The sequence below is a fragment of the Typopeltis vanoorti genome, chromosome 16 (assembly GCF_054136105.1).
Source record: "Typopeltis vanoorti isolate ZY-2024b chromosome 16, IOZ_Tvanoo_1.0, whole genome shotgun sequence".
Classification (NCBI taxonomy): Eukaryota; Metazoa; Arthropoda; class Arachnida; order Uropygi; family Thelyphonidae; genus Typopeltis; species Typopeltis vanoorti.
This window is the reverse complement of record NC_143564.1, coordinates 86,842,616-86,864,268: the sequence shown is the minus strand read 5'-3', so window position 1 is coordinate 86,864,268 and position 21,653 is coordinate 86,842,616. Positions and strand designations below refer to the sequence as shown.

At 37.2% G+C, this 21,653-nt stretch overlaps 1 protein-coding gene across 1 annotated transcript in view; it reads right to left on the bottom strand.

The window, feature by feature from the left end:
- Positions 1-8,553, bottom strand: part of alien (COP9 signalosome complex subunit 2 alien) — a 395,054-nt gene extending 386,501 nt beyond the window's left edge. The window contains exon 1 of the mRNA XM_090406656.1: positions 8,441-8,553. Coding sequence (XP_090262782.1) covers positions 8,441-8,494 — 54 coding nt within the window. The 5' untranslated portion in view covers positions 8,495-8,553. The remainder of the gene's footprint in view (positions 1-8,440) is intronic.
- Positions 8,554-21,653: the final 13,100 nt, after the last annotated feature.

Below are 21,653 nucleotides of genomic sequence, written 5' to 3'. Positions count from 1 at the left end.
TTACCGGTCATCATGGTTTTATGAAATCTGTTTTGCCTAAACAATTTACTTTTTATAACTAAGTTACAGGTGAATGTTGTGTATTACCATTTCCCTTATCCAAAATGTAAATGGCTATACATAGTACTGCTTTACTCTGAATAGGCATCCGACAGGAATCACATAGAAAATTATAAACTGGATCAATTGTGGAAAGAATATGAAAATGGTACTAGACATAGTATGTGTTGGAGTAGAAGCCTAGAACAATACAGCTACATGTTTGGACAACTGTTACTTAATTTCTACAGATAGAAACTGCCAGTGATGATAATGCTAAACTAGAAAGGAAAATAAATGAGAAACAATGAGTTCCCATAAAAAATTTGAATAGACTAATGATGAGGATAAAAAAAAAATATTACTGTCAGTTCATTGCAAAGTGCAAGGTTATGCAATTTTGAAACAGATTACGATGTGTGTTTTCTGGGCTTGAACTGCAAGCAACTGGCAGACTATGGATATGGAAATAATATTAATATGGAGTTTAAAGGACAGCTGTAGAAGTTGTAAATATGGTAGAAAGGATTACAGGAACAGTGACAAACATCCAATTTGTATAATAAAGAAGCTACTGTTCCTCTTTATAAGAGGCCAGAAAACTACCATATTTTCCGGTGTATATGACGAACTTTTTTACCTTAAAAATTCATCTTAAAAATGGGGTGCGTCTTATATAATGAAGGTAAAGATTGTTTCCTCTTTCCTCTTTACAAAGTCATACGCACTCCCTTTTATGTTCCAAAATCTTTGTAGGCGGTTAATGGTGCAATCAAATTGATGCGTGACCTTCACGTGACTTCTAGCACATCATTGGCTAAGAACGGGGAGTCCCTATTCAAGTTTCATAATATCTTATCCGAGTAATCAGTTACCGATGTTTAACAGTATTGAGCTCACTTGTTGAGATATTTTGTGTTAGGTTTTAGGTTTTTTCCAGAAAATTGTATTAAATTTCTTGGGTGCATCTTATACACTGGAAAATACGGTACTTTATCTAACAATTTTTCAACAAGAGTTTTTTTTTTGTGGAGAGGGGAGGTGTAGGATTGGTGTTAGAATGTAAAATCTTTTGAAATCTGTTAAGCCACCAAAAAGAAATTTTCCTTTATGCAGAACACCATGCACTTAAAAATCTGTGCCGAAACTAGAATATCATAATCTCCAAATCTGATAAGGATAACACTATGGTTGTACTTGATCACTCTGAGTATGACTGAAAATTGACCTTATTTACTTATAGATTCATACACCAGCTAATTAACATTGATCCTACCCAACACACACAAAAAGATCTCAAAAATATTATTAGACAGTTTCCTAGCCTCCTGAAACTATCCAAAACCTTAAACCATATAATCCTAGACTTCTGAGGATTTATGGGTTTCCAAAAAATACACAGAGCACACATCCCTGAGATGCATAGCTGATCATACTAGTTCTCCTACTTATAAAGTAGCCAAACATTCAGCCCAAGGGCTCTCTCTCTCTCTTATTACAGGTCACAGTTCTTCCAATGTTAAAAATTCTGTGATCCCCAAAGATACTGACATCGCCATCAGTATTGATATAGCTTTCATGTTTACCAATGTACTCCTAAAAGAAACCTCAGAAATCATTTATACTCTCCATTCCCTTCAACATATCAGCATTCTTTATTTTCCCATTGGCTGGAAACGTATAAGATCCTACCCAACACACACAAAAAGATCTCAGAAATATTATTAGACAGTTTCCTAGCCTCCTGAAACTATCCAAAACCTTAAACCATATAATCCTAGACTTCTGAGGATTTATGGGTTTCCAAAAAATACACAGAGCACACATCCCTGAGATGCATAGCTGATCATACTAGTTCTCCTACTTATAAAGTAGCCAAACATTCAGCCCAAGGGCTCTCTCTCTCTTATTACAGGTCACAGTTCTTCCAATGTTAAAAATTCTGTGATCCCCAAAGATACTGACATCGCCATCAGTATTGATATAGCTTTCATGTTTACCAATGTACCCCTAAAAGAAACCTCAGAAATCATTTATACTCTCCATTCCCTTCAACATATCAGCATTCTTTATTTTCCCATTGGCTGGAAACCTATAAGCAGACTGAAGGCTAAATCATGTGTTTCCCCCACACACCACCAACACGAATATTTTCATGGAACAAGTTGAAAACACAGCCCTGAACTTTGAATATGGCTATGATATGTTACGATGTTTTTTCCATTCGGCCAAATGGCAAGGATGTGTTGGAAATGATTTTAGCACACCTCAACAGCTAACATCCGAGGATATGTTTCACCCATGGAAAGGAAAACAGTCAGCTCTTCCTTAATGATTACTCACTTAATCACCTAGGTGCCCAATAAATTCCTATCCTTTTGTTTACAGAAACCTTACCCACAATGGAGGATAGATCTCACCTATCACACTACAACCACTCCCAGGAGTATAGTGTTATAAGATACAGACCTCCTTCAGGCCATAGCAAAAATTAGCTACCCTTATCCACCAAAAGATCTGCTCCACATTCTAAGATCAGTGTCTACGGTATTCCTTGCACCTGCAAACTTAGATACTTTGCACAAACTGGAAATATCTGTCTAAAAGAACAGTGTGTCCATCATCTGTACTATAGCTGTTCTGGAAGAGACCATGCATAGATACAGATCACTAGATTTAAAGGGGGAAACCTCCCCTTTTATACAGAAAGAGATAGAAAAACTGTTCCTGGAATCTGCAATGATATTTGCAATCTGCCATTCTCCAAACGTAAACAAATTTGGCTGCATCACATCACCAAAAATCTAGGAGACCATCACTGACTAATTTTAAAAATGCTGGTTACTACAGCTATAACCTTTGGAAATCAGTCTGTGTTTGCCTTCTTGCCAATGCTTGTGTGCACGTGCTTAATAGTTCTTTGTGCCCACAATGATACCTTAGAGTAAGGTCAAATATTGGCTTATAATCTAATTAGCTAAATAAATTTAGTTAATTGTTATCTTCAGATGTGTTTTCAACATTAAACATCAACATAAACCACGCCATCAAGGCATCAGTTAGGTTTCTATGAAGCTAAGTTCCTTTGCTATGGCAGGCCACCATGTCTAACACATAAGTGAAAAAAGAACATTATGTTGCAAAACTTATATCAGTCCCAAGTGTGGCAGGTAATTTAAGAAGAAATCTACTGAAGTTTTTCTTGCATTCTTTCAACATATACTGGGAAACATGTGTGAAATGCAAGAAGATAATGTAGTGGTTCAATAGGTTTGAAACTGAACTACAAATGAATAGCACAAGCTATACTTTGCAAAGAACATCATGGGTTTACTAAAGGAAAGTCATGTTTTAGCAATTTGCTCATATTTTATATTAATGTTATTGATGAATTGGATATGCTATGATAGGAAATACTCAATTGTTTGCTAATGATGCAAAGATAGGCAGGACAATCAAAAATGCTACTGATATCCAAACTTACAGAAGATTTCAATAACATAGAAGAGTGGGCAAATGATAATGGCTGTGAATTCAATGTTAGTAAGTGTAAAGTTATGCACTCCGGCATCGTAAAATTTCCATTTTACGATGCCGGATTTCTTGTGTAAAATTTCTTGTGTAACATTGATGGAAGTATGTTACACAAGAAATTGATGAGGTTAGGATCTTGGCGTTATGGTGGATAGAAAACTGAAGTTCAAAGATATTTAAATCATCCTAAAAACTCTGCACATCACTTTGATTAACTATTACTCTACCTAATTTTGCATCATCAATAAACTGAATATTTCCTCAGGTTATTTCCTATATATTATTTATGTACAAAATAAACCAGCACTGAACCTTGTGGCACACTAGTCACCTGTTTTCATCTTGATTCTGCTCCTCCATATAACACTTCTTGATATCTGTCTAGCAGCCACCCACTTATCCACATAACCAGTGCCATATCCATCCCCATTTGTTCTAATTAGCGTAACAGAGTTCCATGTGGTATTCTCTCAAATAATTGCAAAAAGCAGAATCATCATGTAGCCATTTCCTTTATCCAACTCAGCTGTTACTCTATTATAAAAAGTTAGTAAATTACTAAGACATGATGAACCCTTCACAAAGCCATGTTGCCCCTCATACAATATTATATTTTTATCCACCCATTCTTGAATTCTTATTTTAACCAATTTTTCTAGTCCTTTTACCCACCATACCTGATATATGATATACTGATTGGTCTATAATTTGCTACGGCAGTCTTAGAACCTCCATTATGCAAGGGAATTATTTTGCCCCTTTCTACTCCCTAGGAACTCTACCAGAGCTGAGACTTAAAAGAGCCTAGTCAAAGGCATTGCCAGTTTCCTCGCATGTTTTTGCAAAACCCTACTTGATATTCCATCTATCCCACAGCTGTATTTACACTGAGATTTTGCAATATCCTAAGACCCTATAATTCATCCACCTGTTTCCACAGTGTCTATCACATAAGTTAAAGCAGTATCCTCACTAGAATGATATACCCTTGCAAAGTGGTCACTCAGTAACTCAACTATTTTATCTGCTTCTGTCTCATCGTGACCATCATCATTCATTAAGGTTAATCTTCCATAGTCATTCTTCTTACTTGCCACATAATGAAAGAACTCTTTGGAATTTCCTTTGGCCTGCTTGGCTAGATTCTTCTCATAATCTGATTTTGCCTTTCTTGCCATGTTGGTCACCTTTCTTGCCTGAGCCTTGTACTGTTTATGAGTTTGCTGGTCACCTTTCTCCTTATATATCCTCCACAACATTATCTTCTTCTGCAGCTCATGCTTAATGATATTACTCATCCATCTAGCTCCTACCTGATTAACCCTCCTTACCTTAGATATACAATTTAATACTGCTTCCTCTAGATTACCCTTAACTATCTTCTATGCCCTACTAACATCCTTATCCTGCAGTTTTTTGCAATGGTACAGATTTAAGCTTCATCCTAAGCTTGTCATGATCACATACTTGGTAGTTCCACATATATCCCTTCTTGACAGGATATTCCTCATGTTTTACAATCGCCCAAATCAAGACTGCATGGTCGCTTTTGCCAATTGGAGGCAATGTGACCACCTTGGTTATGGATAGCTCTTCTGATCCCATGACCAGATTCCCTCCATCACATGCTGCCTCAGGTAATTATCTCTCAGTAGGTATATAAATTTCATTTCCTTCCTGCAATGTGATCTTTCTTCCTTCCAGTCTATATCTCCATAGCTGAAGTCCCCCATAATAATCACTCGACTTGCAACCAACTAAATATTTTGTCTTACTGGCCTTGATCTCACACCAGACTGCTACAAATGAAAAGTTACTTTTGATTTCCACTAAAATATGCCAAATCAGCACTACACTACACCATTTACAAAAAGATCAGATAATGACAACAATTCTGCTATGACTGGATGTTATTTAAATAGATTATAATCAATGACAACATAGATACTGTCTGCAGAATGAGATCTCTATAGAAAAAATGACCTTCCTGACTGTTTATCAATTAATTGTTAATACTTGAAAGGATTAAAATTTTTAAAGTGATAGAATTTCCTCGTATTATTGTCAGAATCAACTTACAAACTGGATGCGATTTTTGATGGAAAACTCAAATATAAGATACTTTGTCAGTTACATTTTAAGTGGAATGTTCAAGCTAAAACAACTGTTAAAAGTGCTTGTGTCCTTGTTTGAAACAATAAGCTATGCCATCGAGAGGACCTGAATATATACTATTATACATAAAAATTAATCAATACATATCTGGGTAATACATTTCTAATCTTGGCCAGAAGATTCATGATATTAAACTATTAAGAAATGACCAATAGCTGGTATTTAAGCCTCCACATATTCAACATTTTTCACAAGTGCAAGTATGTCATATTTAAGTTTTATTGGGAGAAAGGGTAAATAATACATTCCACCATTTTCTTCAGGTGGCTGGTTTTCTGAGAAACAGTGATCTGATACAGATGCACTCACATGCATTTTAGGCATGGTATGATAACTCCAGTAAAATAATGTTTATCCAACCACAATGAGAATGCAATTCACCTTTCTGATAACTGAAGGGTTGGATAATATTATTATTATGTGATGCCTTCAAGGAGTCCAAAGGCTCATCGAGGGAGGGTAGTATGTTCTACAGCTCTCTGTCTCCACCACTCAATCCACCAATCACAGTGAACTGCATCATCTACACCAATGCCATCTACTGCCCATCACCACCACTACTATTTTCACAGACAATCACAAACATGCCCATGGTGGGATTTGAACCTGCAGTTGGAGAGCAGACACACTAACCACTTAACCAACCATGCCAGGCCTGGTTAGCAAAGTGTATAAGCGAAGTACAATTACATCTACCACAAGCTGGTTGACATATGTGGGTCAGTTAATTAGAAGGTCAGATAAAGAGTAGATTACTGTACAAAGCCTTCAATTTATAGCAATCACTACTCTGCAGTAGATGTTTGTGTGACCTCTCACAATGAGTCTGATAATGTATAATAATATTACATCTCACTGGCAGCATGGGTGAAATTCTCATGTTGAAACTTCCCATACATCAATATGATCTCATCAAGTAAGAAGATATCTGGTCACTAGTTACTGTTTGATCATCAATTAATTCTGTGGAAGGAAGGGGAGGATTTCTAAAAATGGTCCATCTGGTGAACAAGAGAAGCAAAATTGTTCTGGCAATTAACATGTCTTACATTACTTACAAATGGTATACTTCAATAAGTATACTTCATATACTTATCTACATAAGATAAAAATAGTATGAAGGAGTTCTCCCTCCTGCCATAAGTCTTATTACTAGGGAGGCCTGGAAATTATACCAAATACTAATAACTACAAAAAATTACAAACCAGGGTACACCAGTTAAAGGCTAATTGGTTAAATAAATGCAATTTACATACATAATAAGGAGAATTTGTGTCATTTGCTGTTTTAGTATCATTTCATGTTTATCATGATTCATATGAAAAGTTATACAAATGGCACTAAACGATCTGATAAATTCACATCCATAAAAAATATACAGTAAACAACAATTCATGGAATTTCGCCTTTGCTTTAGTCATAAAATTAAAGTGAGAATTTCATTTATTATCTAAGAAAATAAAACATGAAAATTTCAGTAATGCAAATAATTAGTTTATAAAATAAATCCTTTAATGCTTTTCTCCAAAAGAAAGTTGGAGGGAACTTTTCTAGCTTTCAATTTATGGCAATCGCTACACTGCCAGTCTCTCTCCACCTTCAAACTAAGCATTCTGCAGTTGGTGTGACATAATGTGAAAAAAGGCAATGGTTTCCTAACTAGCATCTTTATACGTATTGTGCATGCTGCAAAGTAAATTGGAGGACTAAAACCTGGAAACTCTTTCATGTGTCATTTAAGGAGGGGGAAAAAAGTTCCTTCCAGTCCAGTGACTAGAAACAAACCTACAAATCTGTATTTCTTCTTTAGACTTAATATCTACATAAGTGCCATGAAATGGTTCAATGAATGCTAATTTGTGAATAGCAAATGATAATCTCGTTTTTTCAAATATCTGTGTTGAGGTTTACAAGCAGAATGGAAGAATTACTTGAAACATATCAATATGTATTAAGCATATGAATGTAACCAAGATACAGAAAACAGACAAGTTATATATGTGCATAATAAGGAAATGATAAAATACATAGTGCTCAAATGAAGTACTGCTGAATGAAAAGAAATAGCTGGACTGGCGTGTACAGTTTTTATGTTGTTATAGTAATTGTTACTAACGTTGATTTTTTTAATAAAATAAAAAAATGTAAACATTTTCTATCTTTCATACAATTATTACGATTTCATACAATTATACAACGATACTCTCACATATAAACTGAAGCCTAGCTGTCATCGGAAGTTTATAGGATAAATGTCCGAGGCTCGAAAAAAAGGTTCAAGAGTACATATAGATGTCAATGTGTGCGCGTGCATAGAACGAAGACCGTAAAACATCTGACATCAGCTTTCCATATAACCCTTTCAGTGTATCCAGAGAAACTTCATAAACTTTAAAATGCTTAATACAATACAAAATTTTAAATTCTTTCTCAATTAAAAAAAAATCAAGAAATAAAAATTAAGGTAGCATCTTCTTCGAAGACGGTATACTAATATGCACAAACTGTATATTTAGAATGTTTGTATTTCGTTCGAATCAACGCTAGGATCTCTAGCTTATCACATGAAAGAACTCCCAGGCTTTACTCTAAACCACCATTTTCATCCCGTAGTCTACGTGTCATCTACATCTTTTTTCATTGGCCTTCAGTGTCAATTAAAAATTATTATATACAAACGCAACAAATTACCAAGTCATAATCCTCTTCATCATCACACATGAAATCATCCTCCGCGTCCGACATGTTTACCCGGTGCCGTCAATTCTGCACGTTATGTAGCACCACCTATTGAATTTCAGGATGCATAATAGAAATTCGAGTATATTTCATTATTTAAAAGCACACTTGAGCAAAAAAAAAAAAAAAAAAATCACTCAAAATAATATATCAAGTAATTTATCTGAATAATCCCACAAACAGAGAAACCACAAAAGAGCATACTATATTTAGAGACTTGAAATATATCAACGGACATGAGATTAGCAACCCGCTGAATGGTTTCGAACGCTATAAGACCTTGACCAATCACGAGCCATAAAAGCCTGAAAAGTCCGATTCCGATTTATCTGGTTTAGGTGTTTGTCTAAAGTATTTAGTTAACTACTCTGAAATATTTAAAAATTAATTCTGTCATAAATCTAACAGACACTAGAAAATCCCCTTTTAATCCAAATGAAGCTGTGCCCGTTTCGCTGTATAATAATAATACACATTATTACTTAAGCTGAACAGAGGCAAAGAACTCAAAACTGGTATTTCAATTATTAGAGTACAAATAATTTGTAAAAAATACATGCTTTTTTTCAAAAACAAGTATCACGCTACCGACCAGGACGTATATATACGTCCACATTTCCATGCATGCAAAGTGCATATTAAAATTGTAATACCATTTATAATATTGAATTTATGATGAATACGAAGCTTTTGAGGGTACGTATTTGATCTTTAATAGCCGGTAAGGCGGTTAACTACATATTAATACTCGAAACATCTAAATTAAAGAGGTCTGAGATAAAATAGGTTTAAAGAGATATATGATTGGTATTGTGCAAATGGATAGAGTGGGTTTCCCTCGATGAGACTTTTGACTCCATTGAGTACCCATATAAGTACAGGAAAGAACTAAAAGTCAGGGAAACCTAAATTGGACTTATTATTATTATTATTATTATTATTATTATTATTATTATTATTATTATTATTATTATTATTATTATTATTCCTGACACCTCCAAGGAGTCCAAAGACTCATTGTGGGAGGACACCTACAACTGTCTCAACCACTACACTGAACCTCTACAAGAATCATCTTCATCAATGCCATCTACTGCCCACCACAACTAGTATTCGATGTCTGTAAATTGCGGGTGTTCTGAAGGGGCGATTTATCTGTATGCAGGATGAAAAACCCGAATTTCCGAGAGAAAAAAACCCTGCTACCTCCGTATGAGATCGGCTAACTCACCTTCGATTGAAAATCATTCAGATAGATTCCTCCCATATGTTGAAACATTTGGTCTATTATTTAAAGTTAATCACATTTACCACCCATATCACCATATTTTCCCTCTATGAAGCTTTTGACTCCATTGAGTACCCATATAAGTATAGGAAAGAACTAAAATTCAGGGAAACCTAAATTGGACACAAACTGAAACATTTGGTCCAGTATTTAAAGTTAATCACATTTACCACCTTTCTCACCATACTCTACATCACTTTCTGACAATATGAATCAGGTATTTTGAACCAGCCTTCTTTCAACTTTATCCATTATGCATATATGTTACTGTTGAACTCATGGTTAGGCTGGCACGAAATGTGTGCTACCTTGCAAAGTTTTTTGCAAGGTAGCACACATTTGAAATTGAAACCCAGAGGCTGTGAAGACCAAGATGTTTTACATCATCTTTATCTCCGGCGAAGTAATTTATTTACTTCGCCGAAGTTATTTACACTTACGGACCACTGAATTAGAAACTGCTATTTAATTCCATGTAGAACAGCCCTAATTACAGCAGAAATGGGGTTTGGCATGTGTACTGCATAATTCCACATGGCTTTGGAATGAATCTATGTCAAAAACATACCATGGGTTCACCAGACAGTCCTTCAACTGGCTTTGATTTGATGGAAGAAGAATGTGCTCGAGGATCTGTTTTTCTAACATGTCCGACATATTCTGAATTAGGTTCAGATCCGGGCTAGGTGGTGGCAAGGGAAGAGGGCGAAAGTCGCTGTTATGCAAATTTTACCAACAACAACTATTATCTGCTGGATAAAGCGTCAACGTTGTAGGATGGAATTGATCGGCAACAATGTTCAGATGTTCCTTCTAGGACACCCGACTTCTCAGCAATAACATTCGACCCATTACGTACCAACAAAACATGCCCCACACCATAACACCACATATAGAACCTTGAGTTGTGTTTACAAAGAAAGCTCGATCCATTGCTTCATGAGGCTCCGCCAACCTCTCGGCGTTCTCATTGCACTATTTAGCGTAGTGAAAAGAATCACGGACTCGTTGCATTAGTATCTTTCAGTATCTATAAGCATGCACCTGGCATAATCGATTATCATTTCTCTGCGCATAATTCGGTCAGATATCACTTCGGAACAGCCTTCATGAAATACATTCGTCAGTTGCTGCAGACAGGAATTTTTTGTCCATAGGAGGAGGTATTGGAGGTATCAGGAATAATAATAATAATAATAATAATAATAATAATAGGAGCCTTCGCAAACGATAGTGAAAATCTTTCGAAAATTTTAAAAAAAGGTTTGTAAAATATGCCAGGGAAATGGGATAACAGTTAATTTTTGCAGTGCAAAGAACAATAGAGAATAGCTAATTGGGAATTCTTTTCTTTTGATATTCTCTATCTCAATATCTCATATCCACGTTTAGAAATATTCATTTCTTGCATTTATTAGTCGCCAAATACTGACAAGCACTATGACATTGTTACATTCCCTTTCCATAAAACTCGACCATTTGAAATCTTGTTGTCCAGATAGCGAGTTCATCTTCTTTGGATATCAAAATTCCAGCACAACTGATCAAGCTGGACGAGAAGTGTTTGCAATTAGTAATGCGCTAACATATCGTATATCTACGCGAATTTCTGATAACCCTTTTCACTCTCCAAATACTAGGGATCTCTTCTTTACATTACACCTTTAAGATACACCAGAGGTAACCTTTACTCTTGCAAAAGCAGAGTTCCCACCTCTAACATTGTCCGACATCGCATCCTCTGACAATGAAAATGAGACAACTGGGTTTGCTCCTGGAATTTCTACACCTTTTTTCTTTGATGTAACTATTACTTCCACTAATCTGACCATAACACTTACAAAGAACGAGTCATAGAAATTATTCTCATTGGCATGAAGGCTTTCACCCTATTTAAGCAATAAAACTCATCTGCTTTCCAAGCCGTGGTACAACAAAGGGTGTATTAAAACAGTCGAAGAAAGAAAAATTCAATTACCGCATTTGGCTAACAAATTCAATTTTATAAAGGTCAACAGCAGAAACTTGCCTCGTATTTAATGCATGCTGTGCCTTTCTGGTCTTTTGCTAAGGTCCTTTGGTGCAACTTCTGCTGACCTGTACTGACACGTCTCTCTCTCGTACTGATGGTGTTACTTTACCCAAAAATAAAGGTGATCACCAAGCATCACTTTTGTCCTTCAAGTGCTGCACTGATCTTATTCTTCCTAGTGTTTGTCCCGTTTTAAGGAAGGGTCCGATCGTGTGCACTGCTTCCTTTCATGAAACATATTTCACGGTCTTAAGCAATTCTACTGTTGACATTTGCTGTATGCATGTCTTTAGTTAGGCGATCAAGAAAAAGTTGTTTTTCATCGGCCTCTTGGTCACTGGCCGTCGACATTAAGCCTCGTGGCAATTTTTGTCACAGAGTTTTCATTACTACATAGCACGTCGCTTTATCATCACAGGCGTGCTACTTGCATCTTGTCTGCTATTGGTGCGATGCTAAGGATCCGGTGATGTCAAATGTCCATCTTAGCATTCTCATTTCCATGTATGGAGGATTTGCTCGTGAGTCTTGGTTGATGGCCAGAATTTTTCTCCGTACATGGCACTAGTGTAACGACGGTTCTATAGATCTTTGATTTTAAGTATATTGGGTTTTCTTATTGCAGAAAACTCCAGTGACTTGACTCCAATTCAGCTAGGCAGCGTGGGCTCGGAATTCAGCATCTGTTGTCGTATTGTCATTGGAGTTAATCTATACCCTAGATATTTGAACTGCGTGTATTTGTTCAGCTCCACGACGTCTGTTGTTAGTATGTTATAGGTTTGGTGCTTACATATGTTCTGTCCTCTTGATTTTAAGTCTTATTCCAAACTCATATAAGCTGGTTTTCCATTTCTGCACGAGAACTTGGAGCTCATGTTACAATGTAGTGGTAAGATTTTCGTCATGAGCGTATAGTATTTTCAAGGGATCTGTCTTCTGAATATCCTCCGTTACAGTGTCCATACAAAGGATTGAAAGCAAATGAGAATGCAGATCTCTGGTGAGCTGGCACCTTTTTTCTGGAGATATCAGATTTTCCTGCTGCGCAGGGTACTGTATTGGTTACAGTTTGATATAGCATTTTTATGCATTGCACATAGGCTTTGGGTAAATAACATGTCCTCAATGTCATCCAGATGAGACAGTGTGGTATACGGTCGAACACCTTTTCCAGATATAGGAAAGCCATAAGTATGTTTCATTCTTTTCTAGATGTTTCTCCATTAAAAGCTGAATGGCATCAGTTGTTCCACAATTTTTAATAAATCCACACTGATTTGGTGAGATTTCGACAATGGCTCTAAGGCGTTGAGTATCCGTTAGAAAATCTTAATTGTATGACAAAGTAACTGAATTAGGCTGCAGTTTAAGCAGTCACTACTGCATAGACGACTTAGGGAAATCACCTACCAAAATATTATTATTATTATTATTATTATTATTATTATTATTATTATTATTATTATTATTATTATTATTATTTGACACCTCCAGAGAGTCCAAGATTCATCGAGGGAGGGCACCTACTCTACAGCTCTCCGTCTCCACCACTCAAACTCATCCACCAATAGGCTGACCATATTTCCTTTCGACAAAAACGGGACATTGGGATGGGGAAAACGGGACAGGGCTTAAGTAATATTCTGTACTCATGAAAAAGTAAGACGATAAAAAAATTTTATTACATAAATATATTGAGCTTTACCTATCACTTAAACATATCACCTACCAAAATATTATTATTATTATTATTATTATTATTATTATTATTATTATTATTATTATTATTATTATTTGACACCTCCAGGGAGTGCAAGATTCATCGAGGGAGGACACCTACTCTACAGCTCTCCGTCTCCACCACTCAACCTCATCCACCTGTAGACTGACCATATTCCTTTAGGCAAAAGCGGATATTGGGATGGGAAAAACGGGATGGGGCTTATGTAATATTCTGTATTCACGAAAATGTAAGACGATAAAAAAAAGTTTTATTACATAAACATATTGAGCTTACCATAATTCTTCAGTGACCGAACCCATACCTGAAATCAGGTAGTTGAACCAGATAAAGAAATAAAGTCTATAGTTATGTCTTGATCACCACAATTTGGCAAAAAAAATACTGCACAGCGATTCGAAAATGTTTGATGTATTTTTTGTTTGATGCATCTAAACTGACTGTAATGCTTTTTGTTTTATTCAAATCCTCTATTATTTTTCCCAATATGTATGGAGATTAAACGTTGATAATTATTGCTTCTGATTTGTTACGTGCTGATGAAAATTTTGGTTCTAAATTTTATTTATCAATCGACAAGCAGTCATTTGCGCGAAAACTTTGGCTGTGATGCACATTATAATACGCAACAAGAGTTTCACTAGGTGCAGTTTTATCGCTTTCACTATCACTATCACGTCTAACCATAAAAGAACTGAATCCAAAGTCTTTTCAGCATCGTTATGTTTCTGGCTACGTAGATGTGGTTGATGTTTCTTCTGCCTCAATGAGCAAGAAAAAAATAGACAACACAATGTTGCCATATTACTTTCGTTCCATCGCAACACAGCTTGTCCAGTTTAATAAATTTCAATTCTTTCCGAAGGTCGCATTAAAACTGCAGTTTCGCCTGTTTGACTTTGTAAACATAGACTTAAAGCTTAAAATAAGACTTAAAAATTTAAGTTGAAAAAATACGAAATTTAAATCACCGGCATTGAATAACAAATCCATCGTTTAGGGTACAGACAAAACAAAAACTAACGCTACAGCAGAATAGACGCCGCGTCTGCGATGCGCAAGTGTTGTCAACATTTTTTTTTTTTTTCCCTCTGAATCAATCACTGCAGATATCGATATTTGGTATCGAACAATGCGACTCCATGATTATACAAATTACTCGTATCCATGATATTGATATACGATTATAGTTATGAATAATAATATATTGTTTGGCCAATATTAAAGTATATTTATAGTTTTTATTAAAATGACGGGACGGCCGGGAAAATACGAAAAAAAAAAAAAACGGTACTGTCCCGTTCAGAACGGTACGTATGGTCAGCCTATTTCTGCGTTACCTCCTAATAAAAGCATAACACAATCTTTAATTGCTTTGTATCCTAATTGAAATGCTTCAGTTTTAGCTAGGAAAATTATTTTTGGCATATGCTTCCAAAAGAGACCTGTTTCTTCGATGTTGAATATTTGACGATTGTCATAATTACCCTCCTGAATTATTCTTTGCAATTCTTCGGGAAACTTGGCTGCAGAATCTTTATAAGCATTAGAAGATTCCCCAGTTATTCTTACATTATGAAGTCCAGTTCTATTTTTAAAACGGTCAAATCATTCTAAACTCGCAGTAAAGCTTTCACATATCTCTTGAAATTTGATCTCTTTTAATGATCTAAAAATATTACTATTATTACTATTACTATTATTACGGGCAACTCCAGGGAGTCATTAGACTCATCGAGGGAGGGCCCAAATCATATTCATCAGAACTATTCGACATTCATACAGTATCTATCATACCTTGCCTTAAACTCATTCACTGTCACAGCATCCACCACAGACTCAGGGAGCGCATTCCACTCATTCACTATTCTACAAGTAAAGAACCCAGCTCTAACACCTTTACTAACCACACTTTTGCCCAGTTTCCATGGATGTCCCCTAGTCCTCCCACAACCAGCCGTGTTCTCAAAAATATCTTCTGAATTCATTTTATAGAAACCCTTCAGTAATTTGAATGTCTCAATCATATCTCCCCTATTCCGCCTATCAACCAATTTTTGCAACCCACAAATCCTCAACCTGTTCTCATAAGATTCATTTCACAGACCTGCTATCATCTTGGTCACTCTCCTCTGGATACTCTCCAACTCCTCCCCATCAAGAAGAAACCTAGGTGACCAAATCTGGGCACAGTAGTTGAGATGGGATCTTATCAAGGCTCGATACAGAGGAAAAATAACCTGCTTGTCTCTGCTTGTCAACGTATTCTTCAGCAACCAAGTGATTTGATGAGCTGATTTGGTCACTTTTGCAATGGGTCCCCTAAATTTCAATTCCTTATCTACCAACACTCCTAAATCTCATGCCACATCAATTTCCTGTTGCACAGTTCCACCAATGCAGAAAACTGCTGCCAATCTTTTCACCCCAAAATGCATAACCTTACATTTTGCCACATTAAACTGACATCCATTCTCCTTAGCCCAGACCTCCAATCTTTCCAAATCATCCTGCAAAATTTTGACGTCATCTGCATTCACTATTGCCCTACCCAACTTCGCATCATCCATAAACAAATGAACTGTTCCTCTCAGATCCTTTCCAATATCATTAATGAACAAATTAAACAGCAGTGGTCCAAGAACAGATCCTTGTGGCTCACCACTAGTCACAGGCCGTCTTGTGGATTCTACTCCCGAATAAACCACTCTCTGATATCTCTCTGTCAACCACCCTCCTATCCATCTCACCAACCCTATGTCCATCCCCACATGCTGCAATTTACTGATTAGAATTCCATGTGGTATCCTGTCAAAGGCCTTCGCAAGGTCCAGTAGAATCACCTGTGAACCCATTACCCTTATCTAGTTCAGCCGTCACTGTGTTATAATACGTGAGCAAGTTACTGAGGCATGACCTACCCTTCAAAAAACCATGCTGTCCCCGATACAGTATCCCATTTTCTTCTATCCAATCTTGTATTTTCCTCTTGACTATTTTCTCTAAGACCTTGACAACAATTCCTGATATGCTGATCGGCTGGTAATTTTCAACAGCAGTCTTGGAACCGCCTTTATGCAGTGGAACTATTTTCCCCTCTTTCCACCCCCCTTGGGACTGACCCAGACCCGAGGCTCAAATTAAACAAAATGGTCAAGGGCACTGACAATTCTTTAGCCGCTTCACGTACGACACAAGCTGGTATACCATCCAATCCCACAGATGTATTGACATTGAGGTTCCGTAATAGACAAGTCACCTCTACTTCATTTATCGCAATTCCAGTATAAGCTGTTGGTTCTTCCATTCCTGCAAAGTCACCACCTGGATGATATACTCTTGCAAAGTGCTCGCTCAGTAATTCCACAATATCGACTAATTCGGTTACCTCCCTACCCTCAGCATTTTTAAAGATCATTCTACCATGAGCATTTTTCCTTTTACTTGCAACATATTGAAAAAACTGTTTGGGATTCTCTTTAGCCTGCATGGCCAATTTTCTTTCGTAATCTGCTTTTGCTTTTCTTACCACCCTTGTTACCATCCTGGCCTGAGCATTATAGTGTTCCTGCGGCTGATGGTCACCTTTCTCCTTAAATTCCCTCCACAATTGTTTCTTTTTTTGCAGCTCAAGCTTAATAGTGTTATTCATCCATTTAACCCCTACTTGATTTATTATTCGGACTCTTGGTATACAGTCAACCATTGCCTCCTGCAAACAGTTCTTAACCACCTCCCATGCACTATTAACATCCAGCCCTTGCAATTTTACATGCCATGGCACTGAGCCAAGCACACACCGAAGCTTGTCATACTTACCAGCCCAGTAATTCCACATGTTCCCTCTCTTAATTGTAAATTCCACTCCATTAGCCACCTCCCAAGTCATGACCTTATGGTCACTCTCATCAATTGGTGGCAACATGGTCATGTTCGTTACAGCCACATTCTCAGTTGCAATTACAAGGTCCAGCACTCTCTGCCCCCTAGTATTTTCCACTACATGTTGCCGTAGATAGTTGTCCCTTAATAACCGCATAAAATCCAATTCCTTCCTCCCATGTGCCCTCTCCTCTTTCCAGTCAATGTTACCATAATTGAAATCACCCATAATAATTACCCTCCTTCCACTCATTTCTTCTATTTGCCTTTGCATACTATCCCCACCATCTATTCCATCACCTGGTCTATACCAGCACCCAATTGTATATTTTGTTCTGCTAGATTCTATCTCATACCAAACAGCCTCAAATGTGCTCTTTTCTCTATCCTGCAGTTCAACTTCTATACTCCTTGGCTGCAGCTCATCAGCTATCATCAATAACACTCCTCCCCCCTTTTATTCACCCTGTCACTTCTGAACACGCTATACCCGTCGCATTCAATCCCACTAGCTTTATCAGCTTCTGTCAGCCATGTTTCACTAATACCAACAACCTGTGGCCTGGAAGTGCCAACCATGGCCAAAAACTCTTCCTTCTTGTTCCTAATACTCGAGGCATTAGTGTACATGAATTGCAAAAGCCCATTTGTCCTATCCCTACTTTGATGCCTTATACTAACTATCCCATTCTGATTTGTTGTCCTACGTACTCGCTCAAGCATAATATACTCATTCATACACTCAACTGCCTCCCTAAAGTCTGCATATTTACTCCCCCCCTCTTAATAAATCTAGTTTCCCTGAGTCTGTACATCCACTTCCACATCATTCATCAACACTTTTTAAAGACTCCGTACACCAACTTCATTCAAATGTAACCCATCCATCTTATATAAGTCCTTTCGCCCATCGAAATCATTCCACACATCCACAAATTCCACACCACTCTCCATGCATAACCCAAGCATAAAGTCATTGGCAATTATGGCCCTCCTTCTAAACACTTCGCTGTCATACCGCGGTAAGATACTCACCATCCTAACTCTCTCACTCTTCTCTTTTGCTACCTCAAATAATTCCCTCACATCCTCTATCATTACCATTTTGTCCTCTTTCAAATCATTTGTTCCTGCCACGATTATCATCTCTTTCACCCTCTGTTTTTGCAGTCGAATAGATTCGCTGACGTCCTTTATGTTCGCACCCGGCTGGTATGACTTCGTTAAACTCCCAACTATTACACTTCTGAATAGCGAATCCCCATACAGCACTCGCTCCTTCATTTTATTGACGTTTACGAACATTCTATTATTTGCCGTCACAGACTTTCGCCGGTTATTTGTCGGTACGTTCAGCACACATTTTTCCATACGCTTCAGTTGCCTTTTCGCTCTGTGTATCGCACCGTTCAAACAGGCAATTTCACTACTCGCATTTATCTCACCATTTTCATTATCAATCAAATCATCCATTCGTTCTGTATTTCTACCTTCATTTACACTTTCAACGACGCTCTCACACCTATCTGCCACTACCATGCAATTTTCTAGCGCACCGCCATTTTCTACATTCTGACTATCGTTAACGATATCACTCTCGTCACACGAAACACGCTTGAAATCCTCATTCTCTTTACACTTTCTGCACATATTAACTCAACTATCACCCTCTAACTAGACTCCCACCGCTCTTCGCAAGGCATACATCTCATAGACAGCACATTGCATAAAATCGTTTATATCAAAACTCTTAAACAAACATGGCGACCTGGCCGCCATTTATTTCTTTATCGGTGCCATATGTACGCTATCTTATCTTAAAATTAGTAATTAAAATAACAGAAAACACGCAAAGATTGTACAGACACACCAAGAAACAAAAAGCAAACAATACTACTTAAAATTCTAGTTAAATTTCTAATGTTAACACAAAATACTACTAATCTTTTCAGGAGCTCTCGACAAGCCGACGATCTAACCACTGCGACACGAAGCGATCCCCCATAATTGAAATCACCCATAATAAGAACAACTATTGAGAACATTTGGCTGAATATTCCTTGTACTGTGAGGTATTCTTTTTTGGTTACAATCCTCAATCCTGAGTGATGGAAGACGTTCCATCTCGATCATTAAATGGCTTCTATTTTGGGTGATCTGTATGATTAAAGAACCAGTAGTGACTTTCCTTGTTCTTTGTATTCTTTGCTCTTATTGATTGTAGTCCGAATAGTAGAATCGCTGTATCCCAGGTCCCACACAATCATTATATTACTAGCGCCACTTTCATGTCTCTTAATGACTTCCAGCTGTTGCTCTAATGCAGGGGCAAATTCTCATTAATTGAGAAAGAAAATCAGTAAAAAAAAATCAGTAATAAAGAAAGAAATAAAGAAAGAAAATCAGTAATAAAAAAAATCAGCTAACGCCTTTTGTTCCCTTACAGGGAGTAGGCGAGATCTTTATACGCGATCTAGTTTTTGGAGACTGAGTGGGCAGTACAATCTCCACCGGTAGCCAATCAGAGATAGCTGGCCGATGTCTATCACTAATTACAGCAGCCACCGATGAAGAGGCTGGCAGACAAGTGCTGCCATCTCTTGGTACTTAACACTAACAAGATACGTTAATGTGGGTACTACGGTCGATTTTCTTGAGTTTATGGGACGAAAAATCCAAGTTTCTGGGAGGAAAAACCCGCTTGCCCGTGCCAGAGATCGACTATCTCGGCATTCAGCCGAAGAAAGGCTTAGAAAAAGTCCCTTCAAACAGCGACTAGACTTGAACTTAAGTCTGCCTTCGAGCGACCAAGCGCAGATGACGCAAGCGCCACTTCCATTGAGCTACACAGGACTCCAAAAAAGTAATATTTGTTTGTTAATAAATTCATGCATTTATAAGCATTCCATTTAGGCTTTTATTTTTGTAGAGAGAAGACATCTTAAGCTTGTGCGGCAATAATTGAGTTTTCGTTGTGTATCGAAGGCCAATGCTTGTTCGTCTAGTCAATGCTGCCTTGGCTTGCTCGGTTGTAGGATAATTCCAGGTACTCTCAGCAGTACTGTGATTTCATGCCCGCGCATAGACATTTCATGTTGTGTCACTCTGTTGCTTAAACACAGGCTATACGCAGTCAACGTAGCTCTAGCCAGTGAGCGTCAGTAAGCCTTTACAAGTGTGTCTATTGCTTGGGAAAATTAAGTTAAAACTAACTTTTTATGATTTTGTTATTGGCCAGTTCATAAAGAAGAACCATAGGTTAGAATATGTATTCAAGTAGCTAATTGAAAAAGATAGAATGTCATTTGTAAAATAAATGTTGTATTTGTATGATTAAATGTTAACAAATTTCTAAATACATAGCGTTAAATGATCAGTAATTCATTATTCCGCTAATCAGACTTCAATCACACTCCTCACTACCTGAATGATAACAGGAGCAAGCGTGAATTTCAAGACCAACATTCTCCCCTGCTTCAATGTAATTTGTTTTCATTACTGCCGCTTTCTTTATCAGTCTTTCTATTTTCTATATCAGGGATTGAATATAATAAAGTCTTATGGGTATCTAAATTAAAGCAAAATGAAGTAACAGTAATTGAAAAAGAGAATAATTTGCATGTGCACTTGCAATGATAGTTTTGAGTCAACTACCGAGTGACTCACTGACAACTGGGGCCGCTCACTGAAGATTGGCGACAAAAAATTTTGCGTAACATTAAATGTTGCAGATGCAACAAAAACAAGTAAGTTTTATTGTATCACTGAATAAAGTACAGAGATATTTGCAGTCTGTGTAATCTATTTCTCAACTAGAGATATCTGGGAGAAAAATGGCACTAACTAATTAATCACGTTATAATAAATTTAGTTTAATCCTTTATCCAAGTGTGTGCAAACAAAGTTGCGCCTGAAAGTATCTTCAGGACAGGGGTAAAGTGGTACAACACCGGGCAACTCCTTGCAAAGGTGGAGCAAGCTACCAACACTCCTATCTCAGTATCTCCCATAATGCAAAACACATCTCCTTGCGGATATGCATAATTTTATGCATTAAGGGAAGGACCACTACCCAGACTAGTTTCGACCTTTATTGAGGTCTCTTCAGTGGGAGCCAGGCCAAAGTGGAGATACCAGGCAGAAATATTAGGAAGGTCATCTCCTCCTATAGGAGCTGAAAAACGGTTTGCCACCTTTTTATTAAATTACTCTGGATTTA